At 37.8% G+C, this 19,626-nt stretch overlaps 1 protein-coding gene across 1 annotated transcript in view; it reads right to left on the reverse strand.

The window, feature by feature from the left end:
• Positions 1 to 19,626, reverse strand: part of LOC109393952 (partitioning defective 3 homolog B) — a 620,394-nt gene that overhangs the window by 150,118 nt on the left and 450,650 nt on the right. Inside the window, exon 4 of the mRNA XM_019663698.1 lies at positions 6,669 to 6,778. Within this exon, the coding sequence (XP_019519243.1) occupies positions 6,669 to 6,778 (110 nt within the window). The remainder of the gene's footprint in view (positions 1 to 6,668; positions 6,779 to 19,626) is intronic.

The following is a 19,626-nucleotide window of genomic DNA, read 5'->3' on the forward strand; positions in this document are numbered from 1 at the left end:
ATTAAGTTTTACAGTGGTTTATCACTAGAATTATCATGGTTTGTTCTCCTATATTTTTAATTTTATTTCAGAATCAATGTCTATGATGGTGGTCATTGATAGAACTGTAAGAAGGTGAAATGGGTCTCACAATTGAAATTGCTGACATCAACCAGAATTATAATTCCAACTGGAGGATTTGTGTTGAAACATTCCTCTCCCCTTGACAACACAGGTAGTACTGTTCTAAAGCACAGAATTCTAAACTAAAGCTACTTAAGGAGCCAAACAGTATGCTAAACAGGTTATTTCACAATTTTTACATTCTAATTCATACACATACATATAATATGCATACACACACACACACACACACACACATATATATATATATATATATATATATATATATGTGTTAACCCAATGAGTTAAAAGTTGCTGAATTAAATTCATTTTACCAATCTCAGAAATAAAAGTTTTAATCATTTAGGCATATGTTTATGTGTCAGGCACTGTGCTTGGGGGCTTGAATACACAAAATGAATACACTGGCTCATACCTCTGAGGAGCTCAGTCTTCTAACAGACATGTAAACAGGCGGTTCTATCTGAGTGAGGCGAGAGCTAACAGAAACACTGCATATGGCAATTCCCTTTGGGGGTTTATGAGGCTGAGCGGAGTGCAGACTAAAGGCAAAGGATACTCATTTTGCTTGTTAAAAATGTATTATTTGATCATTTGCTAGCTGCTGGCAAGTTGCTAGGGTTGTTTAACCGTTTTAGATCTGGTCTTCAGAACTAGGTTGTAAGTTTCTTGAGGACAGGGACCATGTTTTATGCTTTCCAGATGGCATGAATCAGAGGTCGCGGACATCTAAGGGATCAATTTATTTTGACATAAAAGCAAAACCCATTCAATTTTCTTTACATGCAGATCAATCTAAACAGCAAAAGATGACATGTCATGGTTACCTTTTTAATTCCTGAAACTGACCTCTGCGTCATGAACCTTCTTTTAGACTTTCAGATCTGGACTAGACTGAAGAAGAATGATGGGGGAGCAACACCTAGGCAGGGGTCACATTTCCAATGATCCTTGATTAGTCATGGCACAGATATTCAGGTAATCTGAATTTGACTCACTGACTTCTGCAAGATTTGGTGAAAACCTTTGTTGCAGAAGAAATCGGGCTTCTGGACTTTCCCCATCTAAACTCGGGTCTTATAAATACAACTGCTTCAGAAATTAAGCTGCCTAAACTTGCCAAGCTAAGTAAACATTTAGCCCCATGAAATATTGGATGGCAGCTTTATCTCTTAAAAACAAAGCCATATGAAAACCATCGTCGCAATGTGTCTCCAAGCTCTGGTCTTATCAGCACACAGCGTGAACAGCTGGAGTTACAAACACCAGAACTATTATTAAATCACTGTGTCAGGAGGGGGAAAAAGAAAAAAAAGAAAAACCTTTTGTAGGCATCAGTATCTCTAAATAGTGCAATTATATAATACATGCTATTCCCCCCACCCCTTTGCTCTTCAGTATCTATCTCTCCGTGATAGAAGGCAATGGAGAGAGCCTCCCTTCCAATTTATATCAGTGTCTACAACGATTGTTTTGTTCCAGTGTTTCTACAGCTACTTAATTGTATATCTAAAGGATAGAAATATACAATTTGGTTATTCAGAATTTTTGTTAAGTTTCTATGTTGGATTTTAACAGTCAGCAACCCACAACCAAACGCTCTCTGACATCTCAGTGGCAAGGCGATGATTTTAATCCTAAAAGCCAAGCGATTTCAATTTCCCTGTAATATCTTGATGATTTCTTTCATAGATTTAAAAATGCTTAAACCAGGTGCAACATTGACCGTAATTTCAATATATGTGACACACAAAAGGAAAAATTTCTCAAATCAATTATATGCAAGACACAGAGAATGCTTCTATTCAGTGGAAATATTTTCTCTCACTAGAAGCTATCTGCAAATCTCTTTACTGATAAAATACCAAAAACTCCAAAGAACCAACATTGTATTTTTGCTCTCCATCCCCATTGAACAGGACTACTGAAAACACATGGAGTATGTCTCCCCATGGCGTCTTACCACATAACCAGTCTGCGCCCTTTACCCCCATCTTACTGTTGCTAAGAATTATTGCTACTGACTAAAGAGTTATTTTTGGCCTCTCAATGCAGCAATTCAAAAACTTCTACTCATCTTAACATCCTGAATTTATATACTATATATGTTACATGTTGGGTAGGAAAGGTGATATGATGAAGTAACCTTAATTTTTTTTATAGGGGTTTGTTTTTTATTTTTTTTCCCAATTACAGTTGACATTCAATATTGTTTTATATTAACTTCAGGTGTACATCATAATGGTTAGACAATTGTATAATTAATGAAGTGGTCCCACCCCTGCCCAAATAAGTCTATTACCCACCTAGCACTACACATAGTTATTACAATATTGTTGATTATATTCCTTATGCTGTACTTCACATTCCTGTGACTATTTTGTAACTGCCATTTTGTATTTCTTAATTCTTTCACCTTTTTCATCCAATCCCCTCACTCCCTTCCATCTGGTGACCATCAGTTTTTTCTCTGGATCTCTGAGTCTGTTTCTGTTTTGTTTGTTTATTCTGTTCTTTAGAGTCCACACATAAGTGAAATCATATGGTATTTGTCTTTCTCTGTCTGACTTACTTCACTCAGCATAATACCCTCTAGCTCTATCCATGTTTTTGCAAATGGTAAGATTTTACTCTTTTTTTTATGGCTGAGTAATATTCTGTTGTATATATGTTCCACATCTTCTTTATTATTTAATACATATTTGGGGGGTGGCAATTTCCACTTTACTTCTTCATCTCTATCATTTATCATATTCTGAGAATTGGTGGCTTCCCCACATAATTTCATTCAAAACCTCAAAACAAGTAGTTCTTGATCTTTTGTTTTCATTTTAAAATTTGATAACAGTGATAGAGTCTCCTTCATGAAGCACACGCACGTACACACGTGCATGTGTACACACACACACACACACACATACACACAAATACACATTCCATGTTATGGCATAAAACTTTAGATTTAACAGACCCAGTGAAGCCCATCCATGGACTTCTAATTTAGCAATCTCAAAGGTTGCCATGCTATTTATTTATTTATTTATTTAGAAATAAAATGTATATAATATAGACATGGACTTTTAAAAGACAGACCAGTATTTTCTTAATTTATTTTGGTGATGCAAGACCAGTAAAGGTTTAGAACAAACGAAGTCGTTTACTATCTGAGAACAACCACAGCATTATAAATTTCAGGAATCCGCTTTTTAATTTACTCACCCTGCAGGATCTTTTTGCTTTAGGGGTTAAATGTGAAACTATAAACAGTCATTAAAGCACAAAACAACCACAGTAGTTAACCGGATATTAAGAAAAAAATATCACATCTGTTTTTGAGTTCTCTTCCATCCGCAAATTCAGGAACATCAATTTCAAGAACCTGGTTTTATGGCATGCCCTTCAGCCAAGAACACCAGGTTACAATCAAGGCAAGGAAGGTAAGACGTCCCATAAGCTGACTCTCACTACAATATCTTGCCCCTAAGGATGGTCTTTCTTTAATTCAAAAGCAGTCAGTAGAATTAGATTTTCTATTGCTTTGAAAGAAAAACAGCCATGACTATTTGCACATTAATAATTATGTTATTCTGATTAATTGGATCGGCTTATTATGAAAAGGGGACGAAAAGGAATACATTTTCATGCTGTTTATCTGGGGATACTTTAAGTAATAATGAGATGGTGGCTTTTCATTATACACAGAATTTGAGGCTTGCAGAGAATCTGATTTTTCTAATTTAAATCATTTTTTAAAGCTCCAACTTGTCTGAGGGTATACACCTTAAATAACCAATTTGTAGTAACTTAGCCAGCCAGAAAACAAGTGCAACTTTTCAAAAACACATATCTCCGGGCATCAAAGAAAACTCTTCCCTCTGTAGTAAGTCTAATGAAGTGCAACTAAAAATAACAGTCATCAACTGTGGTTTTAAAGGCAATATTTCAACATAATCAAATGTGTCAAATATTCATCCTTACAGCTTCTTACGCTGTGAGTTATAAGTAAGTTTCATTTCTTGGGAATGATTGAACATAACCCACTTGGGGCTCTGCCATCTGTGAATTACTTACATGTGAACACTCTGTTTAAGAGATGGAAATTTTTATTGTTTTTTTTTCCTTGGATATTGAAATGAAATGCAATTGAAGAGAGCTTTTTAAGTGATTATTTTTCATATTAGCTGCTACGTGGCTACATTATCACACACTCCCCATATTCATCATCACTTATCAAATCATGGGAATCAAGTATGGTACAGATGAAGTGGCGGAGGAAACATCAAGTAGAATTATGGAATCTGAGATCTGGAAGAGAATCTGCAGTCTCCCATTCTGTGCTCCCTGGGCTCAGGTCCTTGCCACAAAGAACCATCACTGCAGTGTGCTCCGACGTAAGAATTGTGGTTATGTTCTCAAGGCTTCCTTGAAAGGCTGCTCCTCTTATCACTGAGCAAACAGTAAAAGTGACTATAGGGCTATATGTAGGGTGCCACATAATTTATCATCCACACATGGACACCTCTGAGAGTTAGTGGGGACACTATTAATAATTATGGCAGAACAACAGGCATGGACTAAGACTGCCCCAGGCAAATCTAATCATACTGTTACCCCAGAGATGATGTGTGACTCAAAGAACTTCTCCCTACGGTCCCAAACCATTTCATTAGGGCAATATCCAATTTGAGTTCTGTCTAGAGCTGCTCTGTCCAATAGACACAATCACAGAAGTAATTTTAAATTTTCTAGTAGAATCGTCTTTTAAAAAAAAAGTAAAAACGAATGGTGAAAATAATTTTAATAATATATTTTATTCAACCCCGTATACCAAACATAGTATCATTTAATATGTAGTTAATATGTAGTTAATATGTAGTTTAATATGTAGTAAAATTATTCATGAGATATTTCACCTACCTTTTTTTTCATATTTCAATCTTTGAATTCCAGTGTACATATTACACTTAGAATACATTGTTGGTGCTCAGTAGCACATGGAGCCAAAGGTTATGATATTGGACAATGCAGTTCTAAATAGTCCCCAAGTTTGGATATGCAGGGATAAATAAATAGTTATAACACACACACACACACACAATACCATACATTGGTTCTGTTTATACTAAGCATTACAGTAGAACACATACACATGATTTTTATCAAAGCAATTTTCCATTAAATATGTTTCCTTGAAGGATGGAGAGTGAGAAATATAATATTACATCTAAAATACTTGCAGGACATTTGCTTCCTCTTTTACAGAAAAAGGAAGCCAAAATATTGCCACAAACCCATTAGTAAATACCCAATGATATGAGATAGTGTCTCCTACCTCATATGCATTGGCACTGGTTCTTGATAAGAATATGTTATACCAAACTGGTAAAATCCATTTAGCTCATTCAGCAACCTTACACGCCTATAAAACATAGCTTTTTTCTCAAGGCACTCTAGACAGACAAAATGGGGAAGAACCTTCTTTTAGGAGACTTTTTTTTTTTTTTAGCTGAGCCATCCTGCTACCTGTTGGCAGCTCAGCGGCTGCTCAGCTCGGGCTGGACTCAAACTGCTGTTGCTCAGAGCTCAAACTCTTGAGCAAGCTCTTAACCAACTGAGCCACTCGCCTGGCCCTAGGAGACTTTTTAATGGTTACATTATTGAAGATCACCTATTGCAAAGATATATAATCATTAACCCAAATCGAACTCTCAGGCCGTTTCAAAGGATGAACCACAATTACAACTCTGCAGAGCAACTCAGGATTCAGCAGAAAGATCCCACAGTTCCATATGGAAGGACGCTGTTTCCTTAGGAAACTCTTCTCCATTCAACCTATCAGTTATAAGTAGGCAATTATAAGTATATCTGCTTATAAGCACTTTTTGTATGTAATCTTATTTTTATTTCATGTCTATGTTGAGTTCTAGAAACCCAATCCTGGCATCACATATCCATGCTGTTGGTATCTTGAAGCTGTATTGCCATTCACCATGTTATGACTTCACTAAGCATCTCATTGACCCATGGACACATATAAATCTATGTAAAATATATAGATTATATCCTCGGGCATGATGAAGCAGGAGGATGAAAGGATTCAGCAGTACACCGAGCACTGGTTAAGGGCGCCGGCTCTGGAGGCAAACCATCTGGATTAAATTCTTGGCTCTGCCCCTTACCAGTTGTGACCTCAGACAAACGACTGAAACTTCCTCTGCCTCAATTTCATTATCAGTAAACTGGAGACCAAAACGTGTTCTTCCTTTGATGTGGAACTGTAGTAAAGCACTGAAAACAGTGCTAGACACATCATCAGTGCTATAAAAATAAAAGCTATCATTATAACTATATACTAGTAATAGCTCATACTAGCTATTATTATACTATAACTAATATATATATATATATATATATATATATATATATATATATATCCTATCGAAAGATCTCTAATCATCAACTTACTTAAGACTGCAAAGTCCCAGTTAGGCTATGGGTAAGGCACTTTGATCTTTCATTAGAAATGCGAACGGCAGCATACGTACTGGAATAACAGGTTTCAGGCTCTGCCCACTGGGGTGTGAAGCGCTTGGCTGGGCATCAGCAGGTGGGCCTGGCGCTGGGTCACTGCTTCTCCTCACCAGTAGTGGAGTGCCTGTCGGACAAAATAAGAGGTGAGAGGTCAAGAGAACCCTGGGGGGAAGAGAGTGCATGGTACAATGCAATTTAATTAAAAAGGTTTACAATGTGCTTTTATGTGAAAACATTCTATTTCTCAAGGATGCTTGTAAATTAATCCATTTAATGATCTTTTGTCATCCATTTATAGAATGACACATGGAAACAAAATCTTTCAACTCTCATCTTTCTCCACTTGCATTTCAAAACAAGTCATTTTACTTAACAAAAAACTGTTAGGTAATGACAATGTTGACAGTGCGTGATCTAGAAAACATATTTGAGTATTAAAAAGAATGATTATTTGGCAGACAAGTGAAGAGGTTCACACAGTCGGTGCAATTTGCTATTCAATAGCACTGCAAGTATAGCTATGGCTGCCATTTGACGCTTCCCAAGTCTTTGAATGATGATATATACTAAAATAAACTATTTGCTGGGGTTATAGCTTTAATGTCTATTTAAGTACCCAAAGAGGTTGGCTCTATTCTCTTGTCTCCTAAAGTAGATAAAACTGATAAGAAAAATAAGTTAGCTCTTCTAAAAATATATCCTGATTTCTTTTTAATTTAATGAAAGCTCCCACTATTAAATATTTGAGTCAGTTATTAAATTCTGAAAAAAAGATCATACTATTAGAAAGTTCAAATGAAATTCAGCCTTAGCAGAGCTAGTGGCCTAACTACGGTGCCTGCAATTAGGCCTAAAATAATTTGTTTCCTACAAAATTGGCCACTCTAGAGGAAAAACTCTTAAAAAAATCTGTTTGTGGTTTAAAAACTGGTCTCATATCAAAGTTAACTTTTTATTTGTGTGCTTTTGGGTTAAAAAAAGTGGAAAACAGTAGAACTGCAATTCCCTATTAATCAATATTCTAAAATGAACTCCCCAACTCTCTCAAGCTGTTGCAGTCTGAAAGAACGTTTTCCATACCTCATTTTACATGGTGCCGTTACAAAGAGTAAATCCATTTGAAGTTATTTACAAATCTGATTTTTCTATGTGTTGCAACATTCTTATTCTGCGTACAAAACAGAACTGCTCATTCTTTCATCCTTGTTTAGACAGAAGCTGCTGGGTTTTATTAAAATTATTTTATGAGAAAAAATTAACATGCTATCTACAGGATGAAACACTGTGTCAAAGGTATTATAAATCCCAAGTTCACATTCGATTATTTTTTATTAATAGATATTTTACTACATTATTCCCTTCCTTCATTTCCATCTAAAAAGATTTCTCAAGCAAGTGACATAGCAATAGTTGTATTGTTGGCAACTGTTCTCGAATGCAACATTTAAAAACAAGAAGAGTAGAAGCAATACAAAGTACCACAAATTCTTAAGACCATAGAGTCTGTGTCCTACACCACTATTTTTTCCCTCCTTCCAGTGATCTAAGACTGTTTCTCAGGCGAAACCCCTGAATTACCATGCACATGAAGTAAATAAGTGAGTCGTAATGTGATATCCTCAGAAGCAATTGACTGTCTTTAAAATTAAAAAGAGAATGGAGCAAACTCCATGAATTCAGGTTTGTTTCCTAGCATTTAACACAGACAGGTACACTGTATGTCAATAATCTCAAATTGGAGAAAAACAAATAAATGAAACAAAACAAACAAACAAAAAAAGCAAGTAAAACCAGCATGGTACACCAAGGTCAAAAATAAATTGATGTAGAGGCACAGAAACATAAATTCGAGTGCATGACAATTGTAGTTACATTGTTTTTCAGATGAGTCATACACATACATACACACAAACACAGAATATGTGTGTGTGTGTGTGTGTGTGTGCATGTGTAAAGAGACCTGTTATTTTTCTTGGGTAACCAATATATTTTTCTTAAAGAATCCATGCTAGATAGTTTTCCTTCAACTTTAAGGACATGATTATTAGTCCTCACTTACTGTCAATATCTGCTGTTTTAATAACAAAGTGTTCAATTATTTAAGACATAGTTTTATAACAACATGTATTTAGGTCTCTACAGTCAAATCAACATGCCATAGTATCATAGTGCATCTCCCAGAAGAAGACAGTTCAGTTTTGCACCAGTGTACCAACTATGTGAAACATTGACAAAAGACAATCTGTAAGACGGTCTGATCTTTCTTAAACATACTCTCAGCTCCTCAGGAATAAGTTTTGTTCTCCACTTTTTCTGTATTCCATACTCCAGTGTCGCCTGTTGATCACCTTCTAATTTTTCTTTGGCTGTCTTCATGTGTTAATAACACGTACAAGTCATTTCATACCAGAATTAATAATGAGCATCTTTAAATATGAACTGCTGTATCAGAGAGTTTTAAACAACCCTTCCTTTGGCAATTGGAAATGTATTTAAAATTTATTTTTTAAATTGCCACAACCCCATTTGAAGGTCACTGTCAGGAACAGACTGAGTTTCTAATTTAAAGACAAACTTAAAGACAAAAAAAGATAGGCCCTAGGACATAACAGGAGGCAAGTAGTTAGCAGCACTGAAGCTGATTTGGGCAAATCCTTGGATGTGTGTAATAGAGTAAAAGGCACACCTCACAAGCAAGCCTCACTCAAAGGATAGGGCGACAGCTAACTGGTTTTATGGAACCTTCCAGGGGATGGGAGAAGTAAACAAAATAACCTCTGCACTGAAGGAGCTCATAACCTAACAGGGAGACCAGACCACTAGCACTCGGAGCTGTCATTGTGGTACAGTGGAGAGAACCAGGGGTCTGGGGTCAAACAGACTGAGCTTCGCCTCTCCTGGCTCTGTGACACTGAACTGCTCAATGCCACAGTCTTATCATATAAACCTGGTGATAACAGCACACCACAGAATTGATGGGGGACTGAAATAAGGCATGCATGGGACATGGCGCCATCTGGTATACAATTCCCACACAGGAAATCTCTCTCCTTCCAATAAAAAGGCGGCACCAGCACTTGCTACTGTGAGCAGTGTTATCTCATCTGCTCAAAAAGCTGAACTTCTAAAAGTCAAGTCAATTTTCACAGAATAATAATGTAAATTAAAATAGTAGAACACAATTCTGTGCTTAACCAGGTATAGCCTTACTATAGAAATCAAAGCTTTTAAGGAAACAAAAAAGAAATAATGGTGTGGGAAGGGAGTTCAAAAATGGAAAACAAAACAGGCTATTCATTGATATTTTTCAGCTAATTGAGAAAAGACTTTTATTATTAGATTTCAGAAGCAAAAACCCTCAGTTCAGCTCAAGAGAATAGCGGTATTCCTTGGAGTCATAGTTTAAAAGCAACTGGCTGTAAAGCCCAAGCACAATAAGAAATATGCATTTTAAAACAAAGTCTTATACAAACAACTGCATTAAAATTTTCCACACAGTTAAATATTTGAGGCCTCATGATATATCAGGAATTACACAAGGGGTGAATGATATTAAGATGAGTCATCATGGTGCTTACTCTAGGTTATCTTTTAAAGAAGATGTGGGGACACAGAACATTTTAGTACACAGGAAGATAGGTACCTGTGCAGTGTCCCCGGGGCGGTACGTATGGATTAAGGAATCCATACCAATGAACACACACACTTTAGAGTGAATCAAGTCTCATTTACTTATCTGGATGCACAGAAACTTAATGGAAGCCAAAGAGATTGCTGCAGAGGAGCAGTGTCCCTCTAAGCAGAAGAGTTCCTGATCAGGTGTGGAGCTACTGGTGACTGTTCTTGCAAAATAGGGTCTTGCCACATCAGGAAAGCCAAGTTCTTTCTGCAGCACTGCCCATGTATATTTGGGGCTTATGTGGCACTCAGGAGAAACGTACTCACATTCTCACTGTTTTTCCCTCAGGTTTTCACAGGCCTGGAGCCAACTAGCCCTGGACTCAGTTCCCAGGTACCTACAAATGATGGGCCATCTTCCAGTTCTCCAACAATCATTTTAATGATAGTAAAACTAGAATTAACAGGGGTACAGTAATTTGTCCAGTATCCCCTATACGTGTAACTATGGCAGCCCAGAGGATGGTCACATAATCTATTTGGGGGAAAATAATTTCAAAAGAGGCAGCAACTAGCTATAAGGCTCAAATTGGTATATCAATGAATCTCTAAAATATAAAGACCAGAGCAAATTGAAGTTATCTATGTAGATATAAATTTTTGTCTCTTTGATACAAAAATTCTCTCTCTCTCTTCTCTCTTCTCTCTTCTCTCTTTCTCTCTCTCTCTCTCTCTCTCTCTCTCTCTCTCTCTATCACACACACACACACACACACACACACACACACAAACCCTGGATGGGTTATTTCTACATCTAGAGGATGTGCTTGGGATAGAGTTGGCTTAAATGACAGGTGATATATTATACATAAAATTCAGTTTTGGGGGTTTTGCAAGATGTCTCAGAAAGATAGGCAGTTATAGAGATTGAACTCAAAGTCCAGAAGAATTATCCATATGATGGTGTAGTGGGTGGCGAAGACAACACAATGGCTTTAAACATGACTCCCATATCAAACGTCAGAAAGGCACTTGTTCTAAGTTGTATGGTGAGTAAGAACAGGATTTACTTAAAGATGGTTGATGATTATCTTGAGCAAAATCAGAAGGCCATTTTGTCATCAGTGTTGGTGCTATTTCATTCCAGGGTGACTGACTGATACCTGGAGAGCTCTAGTTAACCTGCTGACAAAGCCTTCTGTAAGCAGCAGGAGGCCTCAAGCACAGAAAAGCAACCGGAAGGGGATGAGGGGGGACCCAGCAGTCACAGTCAGGAACGCAATAATAAGCTAGGGAAGGATGTGGGAGAATTTAGCAACGGCCATACATACAAAGCAAACAAGAAGGGGCATAAAACAAAAATGTAAAACCATTCTTATATTTTTTGCTTGAGGAAAGGTGAGTAATAAATCAGTTTTAGCAACTGTTACGGTTTCTTTCAGAAAAAAACAAACAAAACACTAACACTTGCTTTTAATCTACGATGCTTTGATACATATGAGAAATCAGACGCTAGGCTTTCAACTGGGCAGTTATAAAGATGAATATGAAGTTAATATTGGACATCATAGTGGCTTCCAGAATGAGAGAGTAGAGACAAACGTGAGGTAAACAAAGGAAAAGAAAAGAAGAAGAATCAGTAGAGGTCTATCAACAGCACCACATGCAAAATAATGAGGAAACCAGGATTCTCTACTCTCACAGAATCTCCAGGGGAAAAAAACGGGTATCTAGGAGGACAAGTGGTTAACCACGCCACAGAAGGGAGCCTGGAGAAAAGGTGGGCTGGGAGGATGGAGAAAGGAAGGGGAGTTAACATGATAAACTGCTTATAAATAAAGAGGGGTGAAACCTGGTCTTTTTTAGACTTTCCTTTTTCCTTTGCTTTAAGGAATTACTTCTGTGCTACCGAATTATCAAATCGCTAAAACAGACTGAAGCGAGAAAACACATTCTCCTTCCAACACTACGGACACTGCTGCTTAGGATAACAAGATAAATATGGACAGGGGAAAACATGCGACTGCAATACACCTGAATTGGTAAATATTTAACTCTGATGATGAAAATGAATTGCAAGTGGTTAAAAATTGTATAAACTTAAAAAAAGATGAATAGGAAAGGATATATTTTACCAGGTAATCAATATTCATCGTATATTAATATTAATAGTATGCACAAGCTGCATCTTGGTTTCATACAGTACATTTCCTTAATAGACTCTGTAACTAGTCAGCACCTAGAAGAAAGCTTTTAATCGTCTCGTACTTCAACACTTGTTGATTGAATTTGACATTCGTTGAATGAATATGACTATAAACAGAGATATGTCTTCCAGAGCTATGGTGCAAAGACACTAGGGGTCAGGAAACTTGCCTTCTCCAGGCAGCTGTGGGGGTGCAAGACCCCCAGGAAGCTGCTCCATCTGAGTCCAACCTCCCTTTATCAGCTATGTAAGCATGTTGGGTAAGCTACACCAAAGTCCCATTCCAGATCTACAAGGAGATAGTCCTATGATTTATATAGCCCATAAGGAAACTGAAGTCCAGAGAAATTAAGGTCCTAAGACTTGTGGACTTGATGTCTACTCCAGTTGCATTCACTTGTCATTCTTCTACTGTGGGGTTGCGTTCTCTATGTGGGTAAGTTCACGGAAGGGGAATGATATCTCTTTAATGCAGTGGCAATTCTTTCCATCTAAAGAGGTCAGTAGAAAGAAAGATTTGGATAGAAAGATACAGATAAAATGAAGGGGTGGTGGAAACTGAGCAGCTAAAAAGCAAACATGAGCCCATGGTCACATGGGCATATCTGGCAAGATGCTTCGCCCCCCAGTCAAGGCATACAGGCACCTCTCCCAGAGGGCACAGCCTCACTTATGGACGATTTAAATGTTGTGACAGTATACGCTTTCTATTAATCCTACCGATACCCAAATAAAAAGAAGAGTGAAAGTGGTACATCATTTGTTTTTGGAGACGACTTGATTTTCTTTTCTGTGTGGATTTTATGGGTATCAGATAGGGCTTGGCAAATGATGCCTAAAAAACTCCACTGCACTGAAATCTGGAGATTCATAAAAAATGGTAATGATATCAATAGTGGCACAATTTATGGCAAAGTACCGAGAAGAGATCACTTTCACTACAGGAGTGCCTGACCACATTTGGTGCCTGGCCGGTGATGAATACAACAGCTGTGACACGCTTTCAAACCCCATGATGAAGAAACCACATGAGAGAGACCCAGTCAAATTTTAGCAGAATTTTATCTGTCTAAATACTTTAGTCTTAAATATCACTCCATTAGGAAAGTGACTCCCAGTACTGCCATAAAAGGAGCACAGAAGTTCAAGTTGACTAACAGTATTATTTTTCTCCCATTTTGTATGGCAAAAACCACGCCTGTTCAAAACACGATGCTACAAATGCAAGTAATTCAGTCATTAGCTACACAATAGACATGAATAAGCACATACATAATAAAATACCTTTCAGTATTTGTGAAGCTGCTTAAATTGGAGTGCTACTGCTATACAAGTGAGGGGGGGTTAACTGACTTTTACTAAGAACTGTATTTTCCTCTGAAGATGGTTATGCCTTCTACTTAAAGTATTATATATCGTTGCCACATTCCTGAGGGTACATGCTTTTTCTTCTACTGAGCCTCTCACTTGGGACCTAGTTCATGTGTAAGACATGGCATACACCGACTTGAAATAGCATGAGTAAATTTCTATCATGAACTAGTTTAAGCAACATGAAAAATGCTAGATTTGTACATATGAACTAAAATGTGAAAAGTTTTGTTCCTGTATGTGTTTCAGCAATGCTGATGGAAGAAATTCAGAAGTGGTCATTTTAGGTTAGAGTAAAATTCAAAAGTTTAAAAGAAAAATGACAAACTATAGAGGAGGTTCTGCACAAACAAAGTTCCTGGTCTTTGAAAGGCATGCCCTCTGGAAAAGGAACAAAACGTTAACAAACAGATGTAAAGACACCTGATTTACTAAAGCCAGATAAAGACTCCTGAATCCTAGAGGTAGAAGGAAAGGATCTGGTTTGTGCATATCAATGTCCGGTTTCTTGTTCTGGTTTCCAAGGACATCCCTGGTTTCCCCCAATCTACCTTTTACATTAGATCTTGTACTGTATCCTTTGCACATGCCAAGCAGGACCTCTCATTGCCTAAAAATGCCCTGCCAACTCTGACCTCAGTGTGCACGCTAGCGCTATCCTCTCCTTTATTTTTCTCTCACACTGCAATCAGTTGTTATTCTTTCAATCATAAACAATCCCTACTTCTCGGAACAGCCACATACAGTTTTGCTATGGAGCTAAAAGCCTAACTTTAGGGCCCCACATTTTCGCAGGCCCCTGACAAGATCCCAGGAAGAACCTGTGCAACATGATCACATGCTTGTATGATTTTGTAAATGTTACGTAAGTTGTTTAACTGCAATAGATTAATACTATCTCTTTCAAATGTCACGTCCCCTCTAATCACATTCTCCTTCCTGTTGGGTGAACCAAGAGAGGCCAAGAGCATTTCCGGGATCCAGTTAAGGAAAAATTGAGTTGCAGATCTATGTCCTTTGAATATAGTAGACTGTGTGTGTGTGGTTCACAGACACTGCCATGCATAGCTAATGCCAGTCGTCCTGGTGAAGAAGGTAGATACATCCCTACTACCCACTGTGTTGTTCACCCAGCTGCATGATGGAGGAACAGGGCCAGGTGACATCATAGACTCACTGTGTTCTTTTTGCACCCAGCACTAGGAGGCTGTGAGTACTGAAAGATAAACAAGATTTGAAATGCACAAAGCCCATAGCTAGTCTCTAGCAAATCCTTTTACTCATCCAATGTATAAAACTGTATACAATTCATTATTCAGATAATTCAGTTCTGATTAATACATTGACAAAGAGGAAGTTTTCTCCTACATAAAATATAATTGAAAATGCTACACAGAATTAAAATTCCTATGCTAGTAAGACACCAACCTGTAGCAGTTTCAAAGGTTACAGGTATATATGTGTGAAGTGCCAGGTTTATACATCCCAAATACTATTTAAACAACAACAAGAAAATGTGATTAACCACGCTAGAGCAAAGATCGAATTATCCATTTATTCAATGCATAAATATTGATATTACATATGAAGAGGTTATTAAAGAAAATGCTGTTAAAATTTGCAGGAAAAAAGGCAATAGTTATTTTCAAGCATTAATAATATGTAATCAATTAACATTTCATTAATAAAACATTGTTTTTCATATTTTCTGACATCTCTAGCATGTTACCTTTATTAAATTTATAAATTGTTGGTTTTTTTCTCATTCTAAATAAATATTGATTTTTATGTTGTTGTTGTTTTTTTTTTGTTTTAATTTAAAATGTTGCTCCTTTTCCAGTCTCCCCAAATTTCATGCATTGAGAGCCCCATAACATGTGGATCTGCTTCTGTATCTTTTTAGGGTATGTCGCATCTTTTTCTTGTATCCTCTTAATTTACTCATTTTACACTATTTACTGAATGCCTACAATATAGTAGGTGGTCTTCTAGGTACTCTGGGTGCATCAGCACGGAACACACGAAGGTCCTGATCTGGTAGAGCTTGTAGACAGCTGGAGGAAGACAGGTAATAAACAAGTACACAAACAAATGTGGGCACTGAAGGTAGGGATAGAGCAAGTTCTTAAACAGGGATATGAGAGAGAAAGAGATGTGGGGGAGGAGTAGGTGGGGCGACATTACATTGTAAGCTCTTTGACAGCAAGCAACTCATCTTAGTCAATCGCTTAGGATCCTTAGCAGAGTGGGTATTGAACAGATGCATGCTGAACTGAACTAAGCAGAGCTAGAGAAACAAAGATCAGCCTCTAAGTTCAGAAATCTTTAGAATCTGAAGTGTCCCAGACAAGGACATTTTTTTCTTCCCATGAAAAGTGTCTATGTTCCCAATATGTAATAAATTGCTACTGTCAGGTTTGTTTCCCTTCACCTAACACTTTCTTCATCATCAACATTTATTTTAAAACAAACACTATTCACACTAATGCAGCATATGTTATCACCCTTGCGACTTAATGATAAATGAGCACGAAAGTGACACCAACATCAGTGTTCAACAATTCCAGGAGAAGCTCTGAAATATTGACTAGAGTCTTGTCAATTACTGTGGGTTATGAAGGAATCCACTGCCCAGTCAGTTGATCTTTTAATTTTCTATAGTTCACGGTCTTACAACCTAGATATTTACGAGGTGAATTTATATTCATAACATTTATGGCAACCCATGGAATAACTAGAAGGATAATAGTTGAGTTTATTTGAAAATATTCATTGGGAGAGCTGACTTTTAAACAGAATTTTGAAATGCAGAAGATATATGAATTGACAAATTGGTATAAAATGATGACTAAGATATTTACAGTAGGCAGAGGGGCACATGGTTTTAGAGGCTAGAGATGGACATCCATGCATGAAAACTGGTAAAATTTGCTCAGCCAGAAAGTAGGCATGAATCAACTGATGAAAGGAGCAAGCGATTGAGGAGACTATGGAAACCTGGTTAGATGAACATTACTAGAAGGTATTAAAATGGAAGAGATTCAATATAATCTAATACAAATAGCAGTGAGGTTTCCAAAAGGGGACAATTTAATAGCATTGTTTTTTCAAGTACTGAGGAACCGGTTAAAATACATTTTGGAAAGATATTTGTAGCTTAAGGATATATGAAAAATGTTGATTAAAAGAATAAGTGGAGATATCCCAATGGCTTCTTTAGTAATCCCCTTATAAAAACCATAAAGTAAATCCTAATTTGTGTCCAGTCAAGGGGGTTTGGACTTGGGAGGATTGTTTGACTCAGCATGGAGCTCATAGGGGATGGTTCATTAGGGCATTGATTTTGGTCTGTACCAAGGATTTATGAAACCTTTGTTTTGTCCTAGATTTTTGGCCACTGCTACCATTGTATTGAGAATGGCCTCTGAAAGAAAACTTCACTAGCCCTGTGCAAGATGAGAAAGGGAGAAATCAGCAATGCCTTCCGGCCCTTTAGCTACAGTTGCGAACAATTACTGACAACATCAAAGTACTAAATTCAAATCACCAAGTCCTACATGATAGATGAAAAACATCCCCAAGTCAATTTAAGGCATCCTGGGCACAAATCTATATGATTTATCAGCTGCATGTGAAAACTTTGATCATTACATTTTATTGGACTGTTCAAAGTCCCTGGCAGGACTGGAAAAAGTGATGCATTATGCAGCACTGTATCTCGTAGGAACACTAAAAAGATGGTGCTATGCCAGTGCCTGTGTGCCCCAAATGTTGTCTTCTGTGTAGGAGCAAAGGAACCTAAGGCCTCTCGGGCCATCCATTCCGAGGTGGAAAACAGTTTCCACTTAACAACAGTTAAAATTCTAAACTAGAGTCAATCAGCTGAAGCCCATGTCAGGAGACACAGGCACTAGGTTGCCCTGGCAGGAAACATGTCTAAAGAAAGTGCCAGAGGAAAACCTGGCTCTGTCCTGTCCCATATGGAGACTTTCCCAACACTTGTAACTGTGCCTTGAGGCCTCGTTTGTTGACCCACAGCTAGTCCTGGAGTCCGGGGATCAGCATTGACCTCAGGCGCCTTTATCTTATGCATCTTGTCGGCAGGGGTCATATTCTATCCACGCTGTGGAGCTGGCTCCAGCTGTCCAAGCCTTTGTGACCTCATTAGATCACTGAAATCTAATCCACCTGCAAGTATCCTGAAGACCACCCGGGTGTTTCATATGGCTGCTGTCCTGCTACTAAATAGGTCCATTACACAAGCTGGAGCACATTATACCAGCCAACTAATTCGCCCGGTGGCATCGCGAGGCAACGATCCAGAGATCATTACCGACTTTTCTGTGTAACTCCTAGTGGCAGATTCAACGTGCATCACAATCCGAAGGCCACATGTACACCACCAGCTTGCGTTTCTGTGATTCTTAAAGAGAAGAGGCAAGCCGCTCTTGCTAACAGCGTTAAGGCTCCGACTCTCGCAGAACAGACACTGGGACATAGCAGGCCTGTTCATGCTAAGTGTGTGGGAACAGAGCTCAGCTTAAATTTAAAATCATTTCAGCACATGGAGCTTTGAGAGTCACAGGAATGACTGGGTTTCACTCAATGTAAATAAAATAAGCCAAAGACTAGAAATCTATGACTATTTTAAGAGACAGGACAGTTTATATCACTATTTTCCCCACGGGTCCTAGGCGTAAACTAAATTATACCAGAATAAGAGATGTTTATTAAATTGAAAGTGATACCTGTTTTATCTAGCTTATATCACAAGCCCATTATACCCACAAGTGCTGCATTATACTAGGTTAGTTTTTATTATAACTGAATACCATGAGTAGACAATACTGATAAGAAGTGACAGAATAGCAAGTTAAATCAAAGTCTTCCAAAATTAGAGGGAATCTGATAACACAATTTCAGACCAACCACCTATGGAAAGCATTAAATGGCAGGTGCTGAGAAGAGGCCGGTATCTAAATCAGCCAGTATTTGAACCTGTCAGATGGTTCCTGAGACAAGCCTTCTTTAATTTGAGCTGAAGGATCATAATCTCATCTTCAGGTCTTCTCAGGGCAAGCAAACCAACACACAGTGCTGTTTTTTTAAAAAAAGACTGACAGAAAAAGGAGGAGTTGCCCTTATAAGGTACAAATTAAAGTTCAGATGCTATCACAACTATCTTTGTACTAAGATTATCTAGGCCATTTCATACTATGTTATCTGTCTTTATTGGAAAACACACATGCACACATGCAGAGTTGCTTCTACAGATGACGTACCTGGGCCTCACAATGAAACAGGTTGAATGGTCAGGTATGCAGTGACATTTAATCATTGAATGTGTCCCTTCCATGTATACACAGCTACCTCTGATGTGCAATGGTTATCTTTCCAGTTTGTGTCAGTCTTGGGTTGTGTTCTTAAAGTCCACGCAATATTTTCACAAAAGATTTGTGATATTCCTTTTCCATAGCCCTTGGTCATTTTCAAAATTGGCTCTAAATAGCTTTAGAAGAAAACCAAACCAAACCAAACCAAACAGCCTAGACCTACATGCCACAATAAAAACGCTTATTACCCAGTAAATGTTGGATTCTTAGCAAAAGATATAAGAACACATTTTAGCAGAGTGAGAAAACACACTCTCACTGTGGATGGGAGGAGCAGCAAAAGCACATTGCAAAGGGCCAGACGAATGAAGACCGGAGGAATCTGTGGCCATGAAACAACCCACCGCAGCTCAGCTCCCACTCCTCTACACTAATTTCATAAGC

This window comes from Hipposideros armiger, unplaced genomic scaffold (assembly GCF_001890085.2).
Source record: "Hipposideros armiger isolate ML-2016 unplaced genomic scaffold, ASM189008v1 scaffold_399, whole genome shotgun sequence".
In the NCBI taxonomy this organism is placed as follows: domain Eukaryota; kingdom Metazoa; phylum Chordata; class Mammalia; order Chiroptera; family Hipposideridae; genus Hipposideros; species Hipposideros armiger.